Source organism: Zonotrichia albicollis, chromosome 16 (genome assembly GCF_047830755.1).
Source record: "Zonotrichia albicollis isolate bZonAlb1 chromosome 16, bZonAlb1.hap1, whole genome shotgun sequence".
In the NCBI taxonomy this organism is placed as follows: domain Eukaryota; kingdom Metazoa; phylum Chordata; class Aves; order Passeriformes; family Passerellidae; genus Zonotrichia; species Zonotrichia albicollis.
Window position 1 is genome coordinate 14,231,022 of NC_133834.1, and position 21,807 is coordinate 14,252,828.

The 21,807-nt window shown below is 57.8% G+C and overlaps 3 protein-coding genes across 5 annotated transcripts in view; 1 reads left to right on the forward strand and 2 right to left on the reverse strand.

The window, feature by feature from the left end:
• The window catches only part of LOC102060842 (mitochondrial import inner membrane translocase subunit TIM16), a 37,688-nt gene extending 31,541 nt beyond the window's left edge, over window positions 1–6,147 (reverse strand). For both annotated transcript variants that reach the window (XM_074552962.1, XM_074552960.1), the window contains exons 1-6: window positions 5,992–6,147; window positions 3,039–3,135; window positions 2,726–2,800; window positions 1,278–1,348; window positions 767–950; window positions 89–165 (exon numbers count right to left, since the gene is read on the reverse strand). In XM_074552962.1, the coding sequence (XP_074409063.1) occupies window positions 89–165; window positions 767–950; window positions 1,278–1,348; window positions 2,726–2,800; window positions 3,039–3,135; window positions 5,992–6,051 (564 nt within the window). In that variant the 5' untranslated portion in view covers window positions 6,052–6,147. The remainder of the gene's footprint in view (window positions 1–88; window positions 166–766; window positions 951–1,277; window positions 1,349–2,725; window positions 2,801–3,038; window positions 3,136–5,991) is intronic.
• Window positions 6,148–7,148: 1,001 nt separating this feature from the next.
• DNAJA3 (DnaJ heat shock protein family (Hsp40) member A3) lies at window positions 7,149–17,021 on the forward strand. 2 transcript variants are annotated; one of them, XM_074552668.1, is made up of 12 exons: window positions 7,149–7,388; window positions 7,508–7,641; window positions 8,017–8,100; window positions 8,637–8,849; window positions 9,570–9,722; window positions 10,560–10,707; window positions 11,296–11,360; window positions 12,190–12,318; window positions 12,730–12,845; window positions 13,127–13,224; window positions 15,161–15,277; window positions 15,960–17,021. In XM_074552668.1, the coding sequence occupies exons 1-11, from the start codon at window positions 7,172–7,174 to the stop codon at window positions 15,262–15,264; spliced, it is 1,461 nt and encodes a 486-aa protein (XP_074408769.1). In that variant the 5' UTR covers window positions 7,149–7,171; the 3' UTR covers window positions 15,265–15,277; window positions 15,960–17,021. The 2 variants fall into 2 exon arrangements, with proteins under 2 accessions (XP_074408769.1, XP_074408770.1); XM_074552669.1 differs by lacking the exon at window positions 15,161–15,277.
• On the reverse strand, window positions 16,662–21,313 carry NMRAL1 (NmrA like redox sensor 1). Its single transcript, XM_005496855.4, has 6 exons — window positions 21,135–21,313; window positions 20,875–20,940; window positions 20,452–20,690; window positions 19,466–19,715; window positions 18,871–19,061; window positions 16,662–18,056 (listed from the first exon to the last, which is right to left on the reverse strand). The coding sequence occupies exons 2-6, from the start codon at window positions 20,912–20,914 to the stop codon at window positions 17,886–17,888; spliced, it is 891 nt and encodes a 296-aa protein (XP_005496912.2). The 5' UTR covers window positions 20,915–20,940; window positions 21,135–21,313; the 3' UTR covers window positions 16,662–17,885.
• Window positions 21,314–21,807: the final 494 nt, after the last annotated feature.

The window sequence follows — 21,807 nt, forward strand, 5'->3', positions numbered from 1 at the left end:
ATTCTGTGGAACGGGTGGCCCCCAGGATCAGGATGCATCCAGCCCATCCCTACCGTGCCGCCCCGAGGTGCCCCCTGGCACTGCTCACCTTGCAGGAGGTGCCCAGGAGGCGCCCATCTCGCTTCCAGGTCAGGCTCTGCAGCTGGTCCCCGTGGGAATCCAGGACTGTGGGGATAAAGCACGGTCAGGGACAGGATCAAGCAGGGTTCCTCCTGCAGGCAGGCCAGGAGCTATCACTCTCCCAGCCAGAATATTCCCAGGAGAAATGATCTGGGTGGCAGCAGGATGCAGTGGGACACTGCTGTGTCTGTGCAGGGAGCGTTCCAGTGCTGCTGGCAGCTGTAAACAAAGAGCAGGAGCCCTGGGAAAGCCACAGACCCACGCTGCCACCCATCTCCTCTCCCCCTCAGGGTGGCTGAGGTCTGGGCAAGGCTGCTCAGCAAGCACCCACATCCACCCATGCCCTGGGCATGCAGAGAGAGGGACCTGTCACCCAGGGGATCCCCAGCAGAGCTCCTGTGGACACCTGGGCAGCACCAGAGTGTTTCACACCTCTGCATCAGAGTGCAGGGGCACAAGGGGCTGTGGTGCCCTGCCCAAAATGCCACCTGAGCTGCCTGTTTGGTGACACCGAGGTCAGGCCCCGAGCCCAGGCACTGGCACAGTGAGGACACATGGAACAGGCACACAGGGAGGACACAGGGGGAGGACACATGGAGAGACACACAGGAGGACACGTGTCATGGGCAGTCACAGCCCTGCCTACCTGTCAGGGGCTGCTGCTGGCCCAGGTCCCACACAGTGACTCTCCTCCCTGCACCACTGGCCAGGACAGCGTCTGCCGTGGGGTGGAACTGCAGAGTGTCCACTGGAGCCCCCCCGGGCCCCAGGGTCAGCCCTGAGCCACTGGGAATGTCCTGGCCACCCTCGGGGAGGCGCCACACCTTCACCTGCAGCCCCAGGAGAGAGGGGGTCAGTGCCAGGGCAGGTGAGCAGGACCCTGGCCCACCTGGGCTCGCTGCTTTCCTCAGCTCCGGTTCCTGAGCATTCCCAGGTGATTCCCCATTGCAGCTCGGTGGGATCAGGTCCCAGATGGGAGGAGGCTGATCCTTGACCATGTGCTCTGTCCCCCTCCCTGGGGATGTCCCACTCCTCTCTCCCAAAGCTGGCACCCTCCTCCCCATGCTCCTCTCACTCCCATCACTCCAGCCCTGCAGTGACTCCCAGAAACACCCTGGGGGTCACAAGGTGTCTGTCCCCCGTCACTGAGCACTCACCGTCTCATCAGCAGAGCCTGTGGCCAGCAGGAGCTGATCAAAGGGGGAGAAGTCAAAGTCTGTGACCACATCTGGAAGGAGAAGAGCAGAGGTTTGTCCCCACTTTCCCCTGCAGACAGTGTGTCTGCCCCTCTGCTCTTCCCAGCCTGATTCCTTCCCTACACATTCAGCAGTGGGGGGCAGTTTCAGCCCCATCCAGGCGTTTTAGAGCTTTGCTGTGAATGCCTGAGTCCCTGCACTCTGTCCCTCAGGGCCTTGCACCCCTTTGGCAGGGGTAGGAACCCTGGAGGGGGCATCCCCCTGTTTGATCCATGCACTGACACCCCCACAGGGCACAGGGCACAGCAGGGACAGCCCCAGAGTGTCTGTGCCATGTCCTGCTGGAGCCACGCTGGTGACAAGGCTCCTTTGTCACCCCGGGCTGGCATGCCAGCGCCAGGGATGCTCCGGCCTGGCGGGAGAAGGGCTGGCACCAGCAGCAGCAGCAGCAGCAGCCCCTCGGATGCATTTGGCACGCTCAGAAAAGTAGGTCACTGTGTACTTTTCTGCTTCCAGGAGACAGGCCCCGGAGGCATGAAGAGCAGGCAGCTCGCTCGGCTGCATCCACCCGGGAGGAGAGAAAATCCATTCCTGCCACGGGAGGAGGCGTTGCTCCGGCACAGCCGCTTCAAAGGATCCTGCCGATCCCATTAGGAAGCCGTGGGATGGCGCTGCCTCCCGTGCGCCCCTCTGGTGCTTCCCAGGGAGCACAAGAACTCACTGCCTGCTCTTCCAGCCCGAGGAAGCTCCTGCTGCCAGGGGCTGGGGTGGCACGGGCTGGGCACCCTGCACGGCCCTGCCAGGGCACACACGCAGGGAGGCAGTGCTGCAACCAGCTCCCACCTTGCTGCTCTGGTGTAATTCTGGGGAAATGTGTGCTCAGTGCCCCTCAGGCTGCCAGTGCTGCTCCAGAACCTTGAGGTGGGCACCCTGAGGTGGCACCACCCCTCCCTGTGCCCACCAGAGTGTTTCACAGCCCTGCTCCTCTGCCACAGTGATGCTGCCACTGCCTCTTCCCTGCCACACTCACTGCCCACATCAGAGCTCTGCTCCAGCCTGTTCCTCCTGCCACTGCAGGCGGTGATGCCCCAGTGATGCCAGCTCCAGCCTGGCACTGGGTGTACTGGGAATTTCAGGGTGTGCTATGAGTAATGTGTAAAGGCTGTGCTGGAAGGGGGAGAGGAAGAGCTACATGTTCAGGCCTCAGTGCAGCCTGAGAGATGAAGGAGCATGGATTGATTCCAGCCCGGCAGAGCCCCTTAGTGTGTCACCCTGTCCCCAGGTGATGGTCCCTGGCTGGTCCCCATGTCCCTTGCCTGGCAGACAGCCCACCATGGCCTGCCAGGCTTGGACTCAGCCCCTGGGGCCAAACACGTCCTGTGGAGGTGGGAGGTGGCACTGACACCCACCTGAGTGGCAGCAGAGCTGAGATATGGTCCTCTTGCCCCCATCCTGGCACTCCAGGGGCACAATGCCCAGCACACCTGCAGGAGAGGGCACAGGAGCAGGTCAGGAATCCCCCCAGCCTGGGGCACATGAGGGGCACCCAGCTTTGCACTGCCAGCCACGAGGTGTGGGGCTGCCAGCACTTTGGAGGATCTCAGGGAAAGCCTCCTCCACTCACCCTGGTGTCCCTGGGGCTGGGGGGACTCACCCACCACCCAGACCCCTGGGACAAACCCATCCCACCCCCCAAGCAGTGCTGGGACCCCTGTGCCTCACCGGCAGCCTCGGCGCTGAAGGCGATCCAGCGGCAGCTGGCCTTGACATGGCTGCCACAGGAGGGGACAGAGCCCGCTCGGATACCACTGATCCAGGCCTGGGAAACAGAGGGAAAAACCTCATCAGGGGCTGTTTGTTATGGCAGGGCTGCAAGAGCATTGGCACAGCATGGGCAGAGCCCCCAGCCCCAGAGAAGCTGCCATGCCCATGGAGAGATGGAGACTGGAATGCCAGTGGGATTATCCCAACCTCTGGGGTGTCCCGGGCCAATGTGGTGGCTGCTCCTGCTCCTGTCACAAAGCACAGACACTCACTGGGGCCAGAGGGTGGGACACAGGAGCATCCCAGCTCCCAGACTGTGCCATCTCTGGGCTGTCCCACTGTGGGAAGCACTCAGAGGTCTTTGCAATAAACTGGTGCCAGAGAATCCGGATGGGATGAAAGCTCTTGGGCTGTGAAGCATCACAGGGTCAAGCTGTGGCTGACAGAGGCCAATAAACACCTCCAGCAGCACACATCTCACACATACACACAGCCAAGGAGCTGCATCACAGCCCCAAAACCAAACTCCCACTCCGCAGTGTGTCCCAGGGCTGAGCACTGCACTCGTGGGGCCCTGGGACAGCCAGCCCCACTCCAGGCCACACAGACACCCCACCTCAAGGGGCCATGAGCTCCCTGGCACTCCCAGGGCCAAGTCCAACCCTTGACAGTGGCACTGGCAGGTGGTTTATGGCTGGCACAGGCCTGTGTGCCCACAGCCACCCCTGGAGCTGCAGTGGGTGTCCAGAGTAGTGGATACTCCACAGACTGAACAGATACCTGGGTAGGGAAGGGAAACCACGAGCCCCAGGTTTCCTCTGCTTGCACAACTTCCGTTTGAGGCCTGACAGGGAGCTCTGGCTCCTGCAGCACTTCCTCCCTTGACAGCTGTGCAGACCTGTTAACCCTTCTCCTGCCAAAGGCCGGTTTCTGTCCCCACATCCAGCATGTGGGCAGGGGGTGCACTGGGGATGGGGAACAGGGCAGGAGCATGAGCAGGACCCTGGAATAAGTCGCACTATCTGCATCCCATCACCCTGCACTGAGCCCCCAGATGTGACACCAGCCACATGTGGCCCCCAGCAGCCAGGGGTGCCAGCAGGATCCCTGCAGCGAGGTAGCACAGAGCTGATCCATGCTGACCCCACAGTTTCCCCGGACACAGGCAGCAGCCCTCAAGGCAGTGATCCTCCCTGCAGCGTGGCAGCACGGCCAGGAGAGCACATGAAGCCATCCTGGCTACATCCCTGGAACAAACTGTGAGCTCTCAAGGGCCATCTGGCAGCAGAGCCCTGCAGATGCGGCCTGAAGAGCAGCATCAGATGTGATCCCTGATGTTTACACTGCGCTTCCTGATCCAGCCAGGTCGGGTGTCTCTTGTGCCTCCATAAACAGCTGCTCAGCTGGGGACACAGCCCAGCTTCCTGCTGTGACACCTGAGATGGGCTTGGTGACAAGAGTTCCTTCTCCACCTGCTGCCCTACGGGGAGTGCGTGGCCTCACTTCCAAGGATATGTTTCATGCCTGAATGGGAAAAGCCTTTTGGAAAGGCCTTGCAGAGCAGGTCCTGCACACAGTGAGGGTATGCTGCCCCTCAGAGCTCCTCCACCATGGAACCAGCACCAGGACAGCAGAGATGGGATGTCCCTGCAGGATGCCATGTCCTGCACAGCCACACTCCCCACTGCCAGTGACTCATCTGGACCTTGGAATTCACAAACATTCATCCCACAGAGATTTCAGTGACCAGAGCCACACTCAGGCTGGCACGCCATGGGCATGGGGGCACCGTGTCCCCTCCCACAGCTGAAGCTCAGAGGATGTTTTGGGTGCTTGCTGGATTTGCAGAGGCGTGTGAGCACAGGCCATGGGTGCGTGCAAGGACAGCTTGGCTGGGAAGTTACAGAGAGGGAGTGTGTGCACACCCAAGGGCTGGGAGCAGCAGAAGCCTCACTCATGGCCACGGTGCTGAGGGGGTGCTGGGTGCAGGGTACCCAGCTTGGGGAGCCCCCAAAAGGGCTGTGTGTCCTGGTAACACCCCCTGATGTGAGTCACCCAGCCCTGCATCTCGACCTCTGCCCTGCGAAATCTGTAGGGACAGGGACCTGGGAGATTGGCCCAGCCCAGCTCTGTGGTTTGGGGGACAGCAGGGCAGGGCTACCCACCATGCCAGGATGGATCGTGATGCTTGGCATGACTGGGGCTGGTTATTCACGGAGCAGAGGCCAGAGCTGGGCACCACATGGCTCTGTGCTGCCCAGCCCCAGCGGTGCCAAGCTCCACTGCTCATGGCCAGGGAGATGGGGCTCAGTGGCACCCGTGGGGTCTGGCACTTCCTCCGTGCCCGCGGAAGCGGGGTGGCACAGCAGGGTGGCACAGCAGCGGGGTGGCACAGCAGCATGGCAGGAGCGAGGCCCAGCGTTTCACACTCGGTGCGTGGTTCCCCGGCTGGCACAGACCAGGAGGGTGAGATACCGAACGGCAGCGGGCAGCAAGAACCGGGGATGCACCGTGTGCCAGCCGTGCCCAGTGGCAGGAGGGCAGCAGGCACCGCGGGACGGGTACCCCATGCCAGCCAGGGGGCTGCATCGGCCCGGGACAGGGTTAGGGCTCCCCTCCAGCCCCACCTGCGGAGCGCCCCGGGGCCGGGATCCTCCGCCGACACCGGCATGAGCAGCACCGGGTGCCAAGGAGGGGCCGCCCGGGCAGCGCACCCGCACGGCGGCCGGGAGCCCCGGGCACGGCCCCGCCGCACCGGGGATGCCGCGGGGCCCGGACCGCGCCCTGCCGGTGCCGCGGGGCGGGGCCGGCCCTGCCCTGTGCCCGTGCCCGTCCCTGTCCCTGCCCGCCCGCAGCCCCGGCCCCGCCGCCCCCGCCATCCCCCGGTACCGGCGGGTCCCGCAGCGCTCACCTCCCTGCGGGGCAGCCGCGCCTCGGTGTGCCGGAACTTGGACGCCTTGAAGCGGTTCATGGTGCTCCGGTTGTACCGCTCCGAGCCGTGCCCAGCCCGGCCCGGCCCGGCCCGGCCCCGCCGCTCCGCCCGCCCCGAGCCCCGCCCCGGACCGGCTCCGCCCCTGAGCCAGCCCCGCCGGACTCCCCACGTGTGTCCTGCTGTCACCGTGAGCGGGGCACAGACCCCAGCCCCGGCTACTCGGACCCCCGCCAGAGCCTCCAGCCCCGGCACCGGAGCCAGCCCTGGGGTGACTGACCCGCGGTCCGGGGATCCCGGCCCCTTCCCCCGAGGCTCGCTGTGCCCCCGGCTGGCACCCAGCTCTCCTCCCGCACAGGGGCAGCGGTTCCGTCGGGCTCTGGCCGGGGGCACGGGGCCAGCGGGAGGTTTGCAGTGCCGTGGGCTCGGCGTGATCGCCTCCTCCTCGGCCGGCAGCCTGCGGTGAACAGAGACCTTCGTGTGCTCACGGCTGCGGGGAGGGAGGAGGAGGAGGGAGCGCTGGATTCGAGCCCGCTGAGCCCTGTGGAGCCCGGGTGTGACCCATGCCGCTGGAGGCCAGGCCTCCTGCCCCACTTTGACCCGGGCTAGGACAGCGGGGACAGGGCCCGTGTGGGCAGCGGGAGCGGCGCGGCCCCGTCCCCGCTCAGCCCGGCGGAGCCTCCCCCGCGCCGCGGGCCCGAGCCCGGCTGAGCAGCGCTCGGAGGCGCCAGCCCCGGTGCCGAGGGCGGGAGAGAGACGCGCCTGGCACGAATCGTGCTCCCCCTCTGCAGAGGAAAGCTGCTGTGCTGCCTGCCGCGGGTGCCGTGCCAGGCTGCTGTGCCGCGGGAGCGTGGGCGTGTGGCACTGCACCCGCTGCGCTTTCAGAGCCTTTATTCCATCCTGGGAGATATGTCACAGCTAGGGGAGAGGAAGAGCGGCCCTGAAGGGCGGAGCAGAGGGCAGGGTTCGCACCCCGCCGCACGAGGCTGTCACGGGGCAGTGCCCACTGTCCCGGCCGTGTCCCCGCGCGCTCCCTGCCCGGTGCTGCCGGGCCCCGCCACCGCTCCACGCCCCCCCCCCCCCGCCCGCCGCCATCCCCGCGGCCCCGCCGAGCCCCGCGCATGCGTAACCATGGCGCAGCCACCGCCGCGGCCTTGTGCGCATGCGCGGCCCGTCCCCGCCGAAGGGTGCGCAGGCGCAGCGCCGCGCGCGGGCCAAGATGGCGGCCGGGAGCGCGTCGCGCTGGGTCGGGGCGGCCGCGGGGCGCGGGGCGGGGAACGCGCGGCCGCCGCTGCTGCTGCTGCTCCGCGGGCTCCGCGCCCCGCCCGCCCGCGCCCCGCGCCGCCTCCTGCTGCTCCGTGCCGGGCTGTGCGCCGCCGGTGAGCGCTCCGGGGTCGGCCGGGCCGGGACGGTGGGGCGCGAGTCTTTTCCCCCGGCCGTGTCCCTTCCTCCAGCCGGCCCGGCCCTCACGGCGGCTCCTCTCTCTCCTCTCCTGCAGGGACGAAACACGCTGCCGCCGTCGCCTCCGCCGCCTTCCACAGCAGCGCGGCCCGCGCCAAGGAGGATTATTACCAGGTGCTGGGGGTGCCCCGCACCGCCACGCAGAAGGAGATCAAGAAGGCCTATTACCAGGTGCGGCGGGGCCCCAGCGCTGCCCCTCCGCCGGGGCACGGAACGAATCCAGCCCCGTGCTCGGAACCGCTGCAGACAACGGGAGGAGGCACTGGGGAAGCTCAGCACATGGCCTTGGGGATCGCTTCCAAAGCATTGGCTGCCTGTGCTGTCACTGCTTGTCTCCTTCCAGAAGGATCTGGGATTGCTCAGAAGATCAGGAGCAGCTCCTGTAGTTCGTGATTTTGGGTTGATAAATTAAAATGAAGGGTTTTAGTTCCCGGGAATGCATCTAGTGAATGCCAGGCTCTGCCTGATGTGTTTTATCCTGGCATGTGAGATATGCATAAGTAAATAACTCCTGCCTATCCCTAAGAGTTGGTTTTTGTTTTTTAGTTGGCAAAGAAATACCACCCTGACACAAACAAGGACGACCCCAAAGCGAAGGAGAAGTTCTCTCAGCTGGCAGAAGCCTACGAGGTAATAGCAGGATTTTGTTGTGATGAGAAGGAGGAAAGACTAGAGCATGGATGAGGGCAAACATTTCCTGTAAAAACATGGCTGGTTTTTGATGCACTTCAATCTGGGGCACACCTGTCCCAAGAAATTCCTTGGTCCAAGTATCTGATTAAGCTGCTTTGAGCTTTTTCAGTTTTCCCCCTTCCTTAGCAGTGACTGGCATGGATGTCGCTTCCATGGAATTATTGTCAGTTTAAATAATCAAACAAAAAACCTGTCAGCAGGGTTTTCAGGCAGAGGGACTTTCACTGTTTTTTGATTCCAGCACTCTTCAGCTGATATAACAATGATCAGCTGTTTAATGTAAGTTATTTAATGTAAGTATAAATGAGCAAGATCTTGTCATTTTTTGGCCGATGAGCCTGGAATCACCAGGGAAGCAGCAGCTTGTCCCTCACTCCCATGGTGCTGAGAGTGGGCCGAGACCTTGATATGGAGGATGTGAGCCCGCAGCCAGGGATTCTCGTGGCTCCTGCAGTGCCCGTTGTTGCCCGCAGGTGCTGAGTGACGAGGTGAAGAGGAAGCAGTACGATGCCTACGGCACCGCGAGCTTCGAGGCCGGCGCCGCCGGGGCCGGGGCCGGTGCGGGGCGGCAGTACTGGAGCAGCGGCCCCTCCATCGACCCCGAGGAGCTCTTCAGGAAGATCTTCGGGGAGTTCTCAGGATCCCCTTTCGGCGATTTTCAGACTGTTTTTGACCAGCCACAGGAGGTAAGAGGTGCCTTTATTTAGGAATGAGAAACTCAAAGTAGTGTCTCTCCGCAGCTTCTGTCACAGAGTGCTGTGGGAGCTTCAGCAAGGAGTTGTTTCTGGGGATGTCAGTGTGTGACATGGCAAGGGCAGAGTCTCATAGTTTAGCTAAGCTGTGCAGGAACACACCCCACAGCTCCAGACAGAATATTTTTTCTGGGCTTTTTCAGAATAATTTTTCAGAGTTACTTCTCTGGTGTTTGCTGACACCACCCAGTACTGCCAAGCAGTTCCATTTCTGCAGAGGCACAGTGTCTGCTGCAGCTTATTTACCTATGCCTGCTTTGATCTGTAATGCTAAAACCCACAAAATACCTTGTAAGTATAAACCAAGCCTTCCAGCAATATGTTTGGCTGCTTAATTGGCCTAATTTTGCAACTTAATTAGCTTCATGCTGCAGTGAGGCACACCATAAAATCTGTCTTGTTCTTTGTGTTGCAGCTAAATGCTCCTTTAAGTGTTGATGGTTCATGTATTGTCTTCAGAAATGTTTGGTTCTCCTGGTTTTACTAAAATGACATTTTTCATATAAGGAGAATTTCCTCTTTTGATCAGTCATCTTTATTGAGAATTTCTGTTTTAAGCATTTAAATGTTTGGTATTTAGCCTGAACTGTTCTCAGTCTCCTTAAGATCCTGTCACACCTCAGTCATGGCTCTATATCCATGTTTCCTGTGCAGTACATCATGGATTTGACATTCACCCAAGCTGCAAAAGGTGTCAACAAGGAGATTGTGGTGAACATCCAGGACTCCTGTGTGCGCTGTGATGGCAAAGGACACGAACCTGGCACCAAAGCTCAGCGCTGTCACTACTGCAATGGCACGGGCATGGTGAGTGCTGAGCAGGACACCAGCTCTGTGCTTTCCCTCCTTGGGGAGAGTCACTTCATTCCACGGGGAAAAATTCTCACCACACTCATCAGCTTATCACAGGCAAAGCTGAGTTCATGTCAGCTTGATGCTAATAGGCACTAGGAAGATTTTCTATGTGTTAAAGTGCTGTGCCCAGCTGAATGCATGAGCCTTCAGGCTGGATCCTCTGCTGCTGCACATCCCACAAACCATATGAATATAATGTAACTCTGAATGTAATTTGTATGTATGTACTCTGAATGTAATGTATATGTGTGAATATAATGTAGCTCTGAAACTCCTCAGGCAATAAATGGGTATCTTTTGATTTGAGGCGGGGAGGAAGGTGGTGAAAACCCAAGAGTAGTCATAAAATAAGAAGATGCAGGTAATGATGGAGCTGCAGGCTTTGGGTTTGCCTGCATCTGATTCCTTGTGTTCTTCAGTGCTTCAGTCCAGGGCTTAGTCGCCATAAGGTTTCCTTGGACACTGGCAGTAATCCATGTAAATGGATTGTCCTTGGATTCATCAGAACACAGACATTTGTAGCACTGTAAGGAGCTTTGTTCCTCCTTGTACATCAAAGCCTAGACTTTGAGGGTGTTTCTGTGTTTCCCTTGCCCTCACCACCTGACACTTGGAGTAGTGGTGCTGTTCAGTGGAAATCAGCATGTGATGGCGAGTGGATTTCAGAGCCAGTGTCTGAAGGGTATCTGTGTCCTGACAGGCTGTGTGTGTGATCAGAGCTCAGAGGTGCTGTGTGAGAAGCCCCGTGTGAGCACTCCTCATTTCCCAAGGTGTGTTTGCTGTCCCCAGGAGACGATGAACACGGGCCCGTTCGTGATGCGCTCCACGTGCCGGCGCTGCGGCGGCCGCGGCTCCGTCATCACCACGCCCTGCGTCGTGTGCCGGGGCACGGGGCAGACCAAGCAGAAGAAGACAGTGATGGTTCCTGTGCCAGCTGGTCAGTGTTGTACCTGTCTGCTGCTCTCTCTTAAAGAGCTCTAGTTATTTACTGCCACTGCTAGGTGCAAATGGGGGAGCAGGGTAAGAGCTTTTTTAAAGCAAAGCAAGTCAGAGCTCGGCAATGAAACGGGCTGGTGATGAGATGGACCTTCTGGCCATGGATATAGGTGTTTGCTCTGCCCTTCCTCAGCTTTGGTTCTTGCCTGGGTGATCCTAGGCAGGTTTTGAAGAGTGAATCTCCAAAGGTTTTCTTGCCATGGGTGTGCTGATTGCCTTCCTCACCAGAGGGGAGAATTCAGTGGTGGGACTAAGACTCTGCTTCTTTGAGACCACCCTGGGTGAGCAGCCTGTAATTTTCCTGCAGCTTGTGGAGGCTGCAGTGTTCCTTAATCCAATGCATTTCTGTAAAAAATTCTGTAGATATTGAAGTAACAAACGTGTTGGGGGCATAGGGATCACCTCAGAAGTATAAACATGTGCTGACCCCTCCTGCTTTGGGCTGTGGTGGCCAGCTCTTGGGATTGGCCTGAGTTGTAGGCATCTATGTCATAACCCAAGGTCACATTCCCTCCTGTTCTCATTGCAGGTGTTGAGGACGGGCAGACAGTTCGGATGCCTGTGGGGAAGAAAGAAATTTTCATTACGTTCAGGGTATGTATCCCAAGCTGGTTTATGATGTAAGTTGGTTGTTCCCTTCTCAACTGCCTGGGAAAGGACGGCAGAATGGGCAGAGGAGGAAGAGCCAGTGATCCTTTGGAACAGCTGAGGTAACATGATCCCTGTGAACTTTGTGAGACTGCAGGAGATCTGCATTGTAGCAAGGAGGGTAACTTTGAATCTGTTCGTGAAGAATCGCTGCTTGTTCCAGGATCAGGCCCTTAGGGTAGTGTGAATCAAAATGCAGAGTAGGCTTTTCATGCCTCCAATTTTTGACTTGGAAATGTGAGGAAGCTGCCTGCTAGCAGGGGTGGCAGAGTTGAGGAGAGCTGTGGGAGGTGCTGAGGGAGGCTGCCTGGTGAAGTGTCCTTCTGCAGATCCACCTTCAGGGCTGCTGTGCACCTGTGCTGTCACTGGGTGTCCTCTCCTGCCACACACATCCCTGTCGAGGAGAAAATTTTTTTCATCACCTCTTTCATGGTGCAGGAGGGTTTAATTCTCTTCTAGATTGTGAGGCCACTGGAAAGGTGCCTAATTTCCTTCTCACTTTTGGCTTTCCCCTGTTCAGAGTGCTAACACAGTGACATAGATAAACTAACAGCAGGATTAGGGAGGGAGTTCCTGAGGCAGGAGGCAGGGATCCCTCAATCCTTTGGCTATTTCAGTTATGTTGAGATCTGTGTTTTACTAGAACACCAAATATTAACTCACAGTTCTTAGCCATGCAGTTTGGGATGGTATAGTTTTTCCTGAGACCCTTGGGAGCAGTTTAGCAGGAGAACAAGGTGTGCTGACTGCTCTTTGGGACTTTGCTGCCCTGCAGGTTCAGAAGAGCTCTGTGTTCCGACGAAACGGAGCCGATATCCACTCGGATCTCCCCATCTCCATAGCCCAGGCTGTGCTGGGAGGCACTGCCCGCTGTCAGGGCTTGTATGAGACAATCAACATCACGGTGAGTGCCACTGCTCTGGGCATGGAGCACTGGGGCACAGCAGAGGTGGGCAGAATCTCCCAAGTCTGCCAGTATTCCCTTTCAGACTCCTTCAGGATTGAGCCTTGGGCAGTTTGTGACCTGCCTGGTCACAGCTTCTTTGCTGTTGCTGTGTAGGGACAGGGAAAGACAGGGATTGCTGGACAAACCCCAAACTACAGGGCTACAGGCTGTGTCAGGTTCTTTACTGATTCCTACAAAAGCTTTTCCATCCTTACTGGCTTAGCTTTGGATGTGTCCCAATGCAAGAGCATATGAGAGCTCTCCCATCCTACTTTAGAGCTTGTTGGAGAAGTTGATAATTTTTATAGCTGTGTAATTATTATCTAATGTTTAATTAGAGTAATAAATATGACACTTTTGTGTTTATAGATACCCCCTGGTATCCAGCCAGACCAGAGAATTCGAATGAGTGGGAAAGGCATTCCCAAGATCAACAGCTATGGCTACGGAGACCACTACATCCACATAAAGATAAAAGTTCCTCAGTAAGTACAGCTAAAACAAGTTCCTGTGAAACCTTAAGAACTTTTCACAAAAAATGTTGTTTAAAAGTTGTGTAAATTCCATGAGGTGAAATGCAGTGGGTCCTATGTCCCCTCTTCCACTAGAGATTGTTCCTTACAGATGGCTCATTTAAAGAGCACAAGGATTCTGGGTGTATTCATACACAATGTGCTCCAGTCCCTGCCCCCCGTGGGTGCTGCTGGGGGGTTTGGGAGGCTGTGGGGGCCCAGGCCATCCCTGAGCCCGTGTCCTGGTGCCACAGGAGGCTGACGGATCGCCAGCGAGCCTTAATGATGAGCTACGCCGAGGACGAGACCGACGTGGAGGGCACCGTGAACGGGGTCACCAACACAGCCTCAGGTGAGCAGGGACACTGCTGCCCCTTCCTGGGCAGCTGCTGTGGGAGTGCAGAGTGTTCCCTGGGCAGCAGGGTGAGCCAGGGGCACCGTCAGGCCTGTGGCAGCCCAGCCTGGTTAACAGAAGCAGTTCTGCTGGAGCACTCAGCAGGGAGTGCCTCTTCCCAGGAAGCTCTGTTCCAGTACTTACTGGGCAAATGTGTGAACAGAGAGCAGGCACTGAGTACTCCAGGGTGCAGACAAGCTGTGCTGATGAATGCCTCCTGCTCCCCCTGTACCAGGACTTGCCTTGAGGCAGGAAAGCAAATGTGCTTCAGGCCAGTTTCCTGTGTGATCCCAATCCAGTGTGCTTGTGAGCACAGCAGGGCTGCCCCTCCTGGAATGCTCTCAGGGGTTTCTGTTGGGCTGAGCTCTGGGTGTGTGGGGAAACCTGGGCTGGCAGTGTCCACTGGTGGCAGTGGCAGCTCTGATCAGTGGACAGTGTCCAGCACGATGGAGGAGTGAAGGCAGCTGGGAGTTCTGTGGAGCTGCTCTCCAGCTCCAGATGGAAAACTGGGATTCAGCAATTGTGTTCTAAGTTTTAGGGATGAGGTGCTTGGAAGAGTGAGCAGCTAAAGGCACAACACATGGTAACATAGCAAGGAAGGAACTTTGTCTCTCACTACTAGAAAGCAGTTTTTTCTTTGCTTAATTGAAACAATGAACTTCTTAAAGCCTGTTGGATTTTCGTTTTGGTTTGAAACCCAACAGGGCATTTGTGACTAGGCAAAGGTGAGAGCCTTTTGGAGCTGCTGAATGATCCCAGGATCTGCTCTACTGTGAGGAGTATAGGCTTAAGTGCAAGATCTGCCAAATACTTCCCAGTGTTGTGTTTTATGGTAATTATACATACAGAAAATATGTCTTTCCTATATTACAGTCAGCCCTGGGGAAAGGGCAGAGAGCTCTGAGCACTGAATTTCCATTCCAGCTTTTTTAAGGCATTTGTGTGCCACAGAGCAAAAATAACCTCTTCAAACTAATTTTTTAAATAGCAAACCTGCCAGTTTTTACCATGATGAAGCAGCACGGTGAGTTAAAACAACGCCAGTAGGTTGCAGTGTGGAGTCGGGCTGTGCTGAGGGAGGCGTGTCCTGCCTCGGGATTTCATCCCATTGCATCAGACCGAGCCCGGGAGGCTGGGGAGCACCAGGCTCCGAGTTCTCTGTGCACAAAGAAAGCTCAAGGGGGCGTTTGGGATCTTGTTGTTGATGGTTTTACTGTAGAAAAAATTAGATTAGCAAACAGGTCTCCTTTGTTCTCATTTATAGCCACTTCAGAGGGACAAACAAATTCTCAGGACCTGCTCATACAGGACAATTTTAACATTCCTTATCTAGACAGTCTGAAATACTTGCAGTCTTTTTCGTTCCACATGAGTTAATTTTCTGCTTGATACTGTCTGAGCATTGCTTGCAGTGACTCAAATCAGGCTCCTGGTGTGGTTTTGCACAGCTTTGCAAGGACACAACCTTGAAACAGGCAGAACCTGTTTCAGGGACCACCAGCACAGATCTTTTAACCCTGTGCAGTCCTGGCTGGCTGTGATTGAGTTCACCATTTGTTTTTAGTGGCAGACTCTCAGTTCCAATACTTGTTTCCAGAGCCTGTGGGGTGCCTGACTCAATTGTGCAACACAAGAATTCCCTTGCCAGTTGGAGGGCTGGGGAGAGGGGAAGGGAGCAGCTCAGCACCTGTTTCAAAGTTGTGTTGTTGGGATCCAGGCTCTCCAGTGCTTCCACTGCAAGGGCTCCAGTCCTGTGTCAGGCTGCCAGGTGCAGCCCTGGACAGGAGGGAGCAGCACAAGCAGCTGCTTTCTCCTGGCCATTCCCTGTCCAAAAGAGCCCCCTGGTCCTGCTGGGAGATGTGTCTGACTGCAGCCCTTTGCTGTTTGTGTCCAGGTGGCAGGGCCACGGCTAGCGCTGACGCAGGCGGGGATAGGCCTGAGGCTCAGGAGAACAAGGAGGGATTCCTTTCCAAACTTAAGAAAATGTTTACCTCCTGACACCCCATCCGAGGTAGGAGGTCTCTGTGTTTCACTGTTGTCTTTCCCCCACACTGAGCACTCCTTGGGAGGTGGAAGCACAATAGCACAGCGTTGCTTCTCACTTAGCCTCAGGCCTTTCAGCCCTAGCTGTCCCCTGGGACCTGGAGCAACAAGCCAGGGATTAAAGTGCATTGTTGCTGCAGCAAAGAGCAGCACAGATGCTGGGTGCATGCTTGGGGAGGTGGCTGGCCTCCCCTGCAGCTCTGCTGCTGGAGCTGTGCCCAGTTCCAAGCACTGAGCTTGTTCCCATGAGCTGGTCCCACTGGGACCAGTTCTGCCACACAAATCTGGGCTGCAGAGCTGGTGCTGGCACACTGGGGCTGGATTCACCCACCCCTGCCAGGGGCTTACAGCACCAGGAGGAGCCAGCCTTTGTCTCAGAGCACAGCAAAGCCCACCATGCAGCACTGCAGTGCAACTCAGGTGCTTCAGCTGGTGCTGACCTCTTATGAGGGAGCACCAAGACTTGGAATCATCTATGGCAGACACAGTCTGGGATTCCAGGGGCTCAGCTTTGCATCTTTGCAGGCTTCAAACTGGCTGTGCTGTAGGGGTGACAGTGTGACAGCAGGTCAGGAGGGGAGGTGCTCCCAGAGTGGGCTGTGTGCTGATACAGCCAGGAAATTGTAACCTTCCTCTCTCTCCAACTGCAGGAAAGCGTTCTACTGGGAACTAGGAGCCAGCAGCAGGTCATCCGTGCAGTTGGGGGTGAATCTTTGTGGCAGCCAGGCTCTGGAGAACACAGGATGTCAGTCAGCAGCACAGCAAGAATCCCAGCTGGAGAGGCCATGGACCACCGAGGCACCAACACAAACCCCACCCACTGTCCCAATAAATGGCAGTGAAGGAAAAAAAACAGCTTAGCAGAAGTGTGGCTCTCTGGAGGCTGCTCCACAACCCTACTGCTGCTGGAAGCTTATTTGGTAAAAGCTAAAGTTGAAGTATTATTTAGAATCCAAACCAGAGGAAATGTGAAATAAATAGTCCAGCACAGAGCAGCAGTTTGCTGTATGGAGGCCAAGCCCACCAGCTGCTCACTCAGGTGCCCTTTGGAATGCCAGGTGTGCTTGGTGAACTCTCCAGGAGACTTGGTGGATCAGGAAGGTCTAACCTTGTCTTCATGACAGCCCTGCTGCCCTGCACAGCTCCAAGTGGAATCTCCCTGAGGCTGGGTGTTGTCTGAGCCCAGCTGGCCTGGCTCCCTCACAGCCCTGGGCTTTCTCTATCCTGCTGATTGCCTGCACAGAGCAGTGATGGAATCTGCACTTTGCCTCAAGTTATCCCCCAAATAACAAAGTTACCACACAACTGCTGTTGCTTCTGGACTGGTACAAGTCGATTACTGAGCCCTTGGCCAGTTGGGGACAAAAATCTTTTATTACTTTAGTGCAACACCCGTAGCGTAAAGGATTGGTCAAAGCATCGTTGTTTTACTTGTGTGAGAGTGCAAGTGAGGTGGATCACTCCTTCCACATGGAGCTGAGCTCTTGCAGTGAGTATTCCATGGTTACTGTAGCCTGCTGTGTTTGTGATACTGTGCAGGTACCATCAGCCCACATACTAATCAGTTCAACACCAGTTCAGCAGGGACATGCTGTAGTCTTGCCCTTCTTAATTTGCTGAAATAAAGCACGCGTTGCCTCCTGATTAAACTTCTGTAAAGTGATTCTGTACCCATGTAAATAAGATGGACTTCATAAAGATATTTAACACATGCTGTGCCTTGCTGCCTTGTCACTCTTCCACCTGCTCTGTCACCCCTTTCCCTCCCCTCCTAACAGGCATGAAGGTCTCTGGGACAAGGAGGGGACAGGGTTGGATGGCTCAAGCAGTGCTAGGGGCTGGGATTGACGTTAAACACAAAGCTGAGCAGTACTTTAGGCACGTGAGGGGGAAGGGGCTTTTCCACTGAACCTTGGACAGTCTAGAAAAAGCCGAGTTTTATCTCAGCTCCTTGGGACAGTGATTGAAATTAGCTCCAGGAGCCCAAGGACTAGGGCCAGGGCTGTGTGATGAGGAATCAGGCTCAGCTTTTGTGTTACAGGAAGTCACTGCAGTCCCTCCTTCTGGGCTGACAGTAATCCTCCATCTCTCCAGTGGCTCACCTGCAGGGCCCAAACCAGATCCATGGAGAAATCCCTGTCTGCTGTTTGCTTAGGAGCCTGCAGCAATGGATACCTGCCCCAGAGGCACTGCCTTTGGGTACACACCTTCAGCCTCCCACATGGTGCCATAGGCTCAGAGCTGCCTGGGAAAGGAGGTGATCCTGGGAAAACAAGCCCCCACCACCCTAAAACACCCACAATGACTAAAGCAACACCTCCCTGAGCACAGAGTGCAAAGGCAGCACTTCTGCCACCCCTCTGCCTGTGCTGTGCAGCCCTTCCTCTTGTTCTAGCTGCCTAAATAGCCCCACCCACACTGCAGGACACACACATGGACCAGCAATGGGCTGAGCTCTGCCCAGATGGGGCAGATCAGCCTCTCCCCGAGGCACTGCTGGGAAAGCAGCACACCTCACCTCAGCCAGGTCCCCTAGCTGCTGCAGAAAGCAGGGAGGCAGAGGAGGGAGGGGAGGCTCAGAAGGCGTTCTTGTTGTCCCCCACCCACTGCTGGAAGGTTCGGGCCCTGGGGTTCAGCTTCATGGTCAGAGCCACGCTGCGGTCGGGCCTCAGGGCGTAGAAACGGAACATGGCAGCCAGCTCCTTGGCGCCAGGGAAGTCCCGCTTCTCGTACTCCTCAGGGGAGATCTGCCAACAGAATTGGGGGAGAAACTGTCTCAGAGCCTGCTGGGCTTCCCCTCAGCCTCTGAGGGGATGTGATGAGGGCTCTGTCACAGCAGCCTGTCACAGCATTGCCCCTGGTGCGCAGGGCTCTGCAAGGCACTTTGGGGTTGGGCAAAGGAACAGCCCAGCCAGCCTAGGGCCACCCCCAGCTCTGGCACAGCTGGCCTTGGCTGGGGCAGCCATGAGGGAGCCCTTCCTCACACCAGAGCTATGGCTGAGGGGTTCTAGAAACTGGGTGGTCCAGGAAGCAACTCAGGTTGGCACCTGGCACCCCAAAACATTCTTTCCTGCCTGAATCAAAGGGTTTGGTTCACTGCACTTCTGAGAGGGCACAAACTGCAGAGAGCATTGGAGAGGCTTTGTTTCTAATGAAATGCACTTCACCACACCCCTCATCCATTGTATTGGCTGCCCGAGGCACAACTGAACTGCAAACAAAGATTAAAAGTAAGTCACGAAGGGGCAGGGAGTGGTCAGGGCGTTGTTAACAGTGACACAGCACAGAGGCCAGGTCTGGTGTAATGGTGACACAGCAAAGCCCTGGGGGAAGCCCTGCTCAAGGGAAGGGCACCCAGCAGAAAGCTGTTGTGTAAGTGCCCATCCCTGGCTCCCCTGGAGACCTCCCAGCCCAGTTACCCCTCAGAGCCAGGCCCAGACCTGCCCAGGCACATCTGTGTGCTCAGTGACAAAGCCAACAGGGCAGTGTCAGTGCTGGGCTGTACCAAAAGGAGCTGTGGGTCCCTCAGGAACATCACCTACACCAAGGGACACTTCCTACCTTGCTGGCTGTCACAGTCTTGCCCGTCTGCTGGGAGAGGATGGCAGCATACTCTGCTTCGGTGAGCTTGCCCGTGCTGAGTCCTATCACCTGGCCAACGTACTCCCCTGGGGACTTCAGCAGGGAAAGCACAATGGGCCCAAGGTCCTCCACAGCCATCCCATCCATGGGGGTGTCCCCCATGGGCAGCTCTGTGGAGAGATTGATCCCAGCTGCAGTGCAGCCCAGCTCTGAGCAGGTACAGCAGTTTTCAGTCTCTCGATATGAGGTGAGGGAGGGATGATAGCATGGCAAGGCAGGAGAGCAGGGCTGAGCTTGACAGCAGAGCAGCACCATGAGCTGCACCGCCACCTCCACCATCCCAAATGCAAGTACTTGGGGTGTGTGTTCAGAGCTGCTCTGGGATCTGCAGAACAGCCCTCAGCACCACAAACACGCCCAGCATCCTGGGGATTTCATGCAGGCCACCAAACAGGTCTGCAGACCATCATGCAGCTTGCTGTGGTCAAGCTCAGAGAGGCCTCTTCACCCTACCAACCCAGAGCCCTGGCAGTGTGTCCCTGGCACAGTCACAGCACAGTGACCCACAGCTTACCCAGCACAAGGGCATCTCCCTGCGGAGCCTTCTGTGGCTTGAAGATGGAGAGGAAGTTCTCAAAGTAGAAGGGCAGGCGGATGATGGTGGTGGGAACCCCGATTTTCTGGAAGTGCTCCTCCACCACGCCTTTACCATCGAAGTGCAGCACCTCCAGCCGGCCCCCTGTCAGCTGCTGCACGTTCTCCAGCCCGCTGAACACCACGTGCTGCAGGCCCTGGCGCTTGGACAGATCAGCCAGACGCCGTCCCTGGGCCAAGGGGGAACCAGCCATGAACAGAGGAATGGGACACCCCCATCATCCCCACACCCCCCTTCCCTCTGGGGAGGATCCAACTCCCACCAGCCCTCAGCTGAGAGCACAGTGACTTGTCCAGGTGGAGCTGAATTCTCTTCTTACCACATCCCACTTCAGAAAGACCACACACCCTCCAGCTTTGGAGCTTGCTGCTCCACCAAACATGCAAGCACCAGCATAAAGAACCTGCCTGGCCGACATACCTGCCCTAAAATATCTTATCTTTTGTTTGCTGCCATCCAGGCGTGGCCACTCTGCCTCCTTGCAGTATCTGTACTAGCGTGAGCACCACCCTTGGGATCTCTGATACTGCAGGGTTTTGGCCCCAAAGCTGCAAGCACAGAGAGCTACAGGTCTGCAGGCAGTGATTGTCCCAGCCCTGCCCTGGGAAGGCTCTGAGGAGCCAAGTGTTCCCACTCCTGCTACTCCAGCTCCTGGGAAATGCTCTCCATAACAAATTTATCAACTCCTGAAGGCACCAGACCCTGGAGCCATGCAACTGTAAGGGAACAGAGAATAAGTCCTGGCTTTGCAAGAACTGGGACCTGTTGTTTGGGAGGCCTTGGGGTCTTCTGTACCGGCTACTCAAACCATCACGGCTGCCACGGATGCTCCAGGAGCAGTCCCCACTTTGTCCCCACTGCCAGATCATTCCACACATGGTCCCAGTTAATGTCAGGACAGGTACCTGCTCGATTTCCTTCTCCTTGCTGCAGTGCTCCCAGAAGTTGGTGACAATAAAGGCTCCGTAGGCACCGGCCAAGGCCCGCTCCAGCGACGCCTCATCGTCCTGATCTGCCTTCACCAGCTCGGCTCCCCTGCGCCTCAGTTCCTCCGCCTCCTTCTTCCTGGGGCTCCGCGTCACGGCGCGCACCTTGAAGCTCCCATCGTCCAGCAGCGCCCGGGCCACGCCGCCGCCCTGGGCCCCTGTGGGAGCAGGCGGTCAGGGCGGGCCCCGGGGCTCCGGGATGCGCTGGGACGGAGCGGCCCGACCGCCACAAGCGCCGAGCGCCGCTCGCTGCCCGCACCGCTCACCCTCCTCACCGCCCCCGGCCGCTCGGGCATCACCGACGGCCTCAGGGCACAGCCCGGGCCTCTCCCGCGCACTCACCGGTGGCCCCGAACACCACGATCAGCTTCTTCCCGGCCATGTAGCAGCGCGAGCGGTCCCGGGGCTCTGGCAGGGCGAGAAGCAGCGAGGTCGCACCGGTCCCGGGAGGGAGGGAGAGAGGGAAGAGGGCAGGGAGCGGGGTGGCTGAGGAGCCATCACCGGTCTCAAAGAGCAGAGAGCAGGAAAGGAGCGAGGCGGCTGAGGAGCCATCGCCGGTCCCGCGGGGCGGCGGGCGCGTCTTCGCTCACACGGCTCCTCACCTCGGCTCCAATCGGCTCTGCCCGGCTCGGTTCGGGTCCAATCGGCTCCTCCCGGCTCCGTTCGGCTCGGTTCGGCTGAGCGGGAGCTGCGTGCGTTCGTCTGTTCGGCGTGACCCGATTGTGTTCGGCTTCACCCGACTGCGCTCGGCCACGCCTGTCTGGGCGGGGCTCAGATGTCAATCACAGTCAGGCCACGCCCGCCAGCCAGGCCACGCCCACCGTCGGCATGAGGCTCCGGTCCCATCCCCAATCTTAATCACATCCCCATCCCCAATCCCATCCCATCCCTTGGCCCAGCCGCCTGCTCCTTGCTCAGGAAACCCTTTAAAACCCAAAAACCACCGCGTCACCCTCTGGGAGGTGACCGGGAGTTGTGTCCCTTCCTCCTCGGGTCCCCCCCGAGCATCCGAGACTCGTGAGGTTTCCTTGGTGCGGAAGCCAGGCTGTTCCCCAGGCTGGTCCTGCTGCTCCCTCTGGAGCTGGGACCGTTTATTGTCCTCAGGCAGGTGACTGTGGGCAGGTGTGAGCGAGGAGCTGTCCCCGAGCACCCTGTGCCAAGCAACCACTCAAATCAACAAACAGAGTCACCCTGGACCTTTCCTCTCCTCTCCTGCCAGCTCCGGAGGGGCTGCGGGCAAACCCACACTGCCGGGAACGCTGTAGGTTGGGTTTA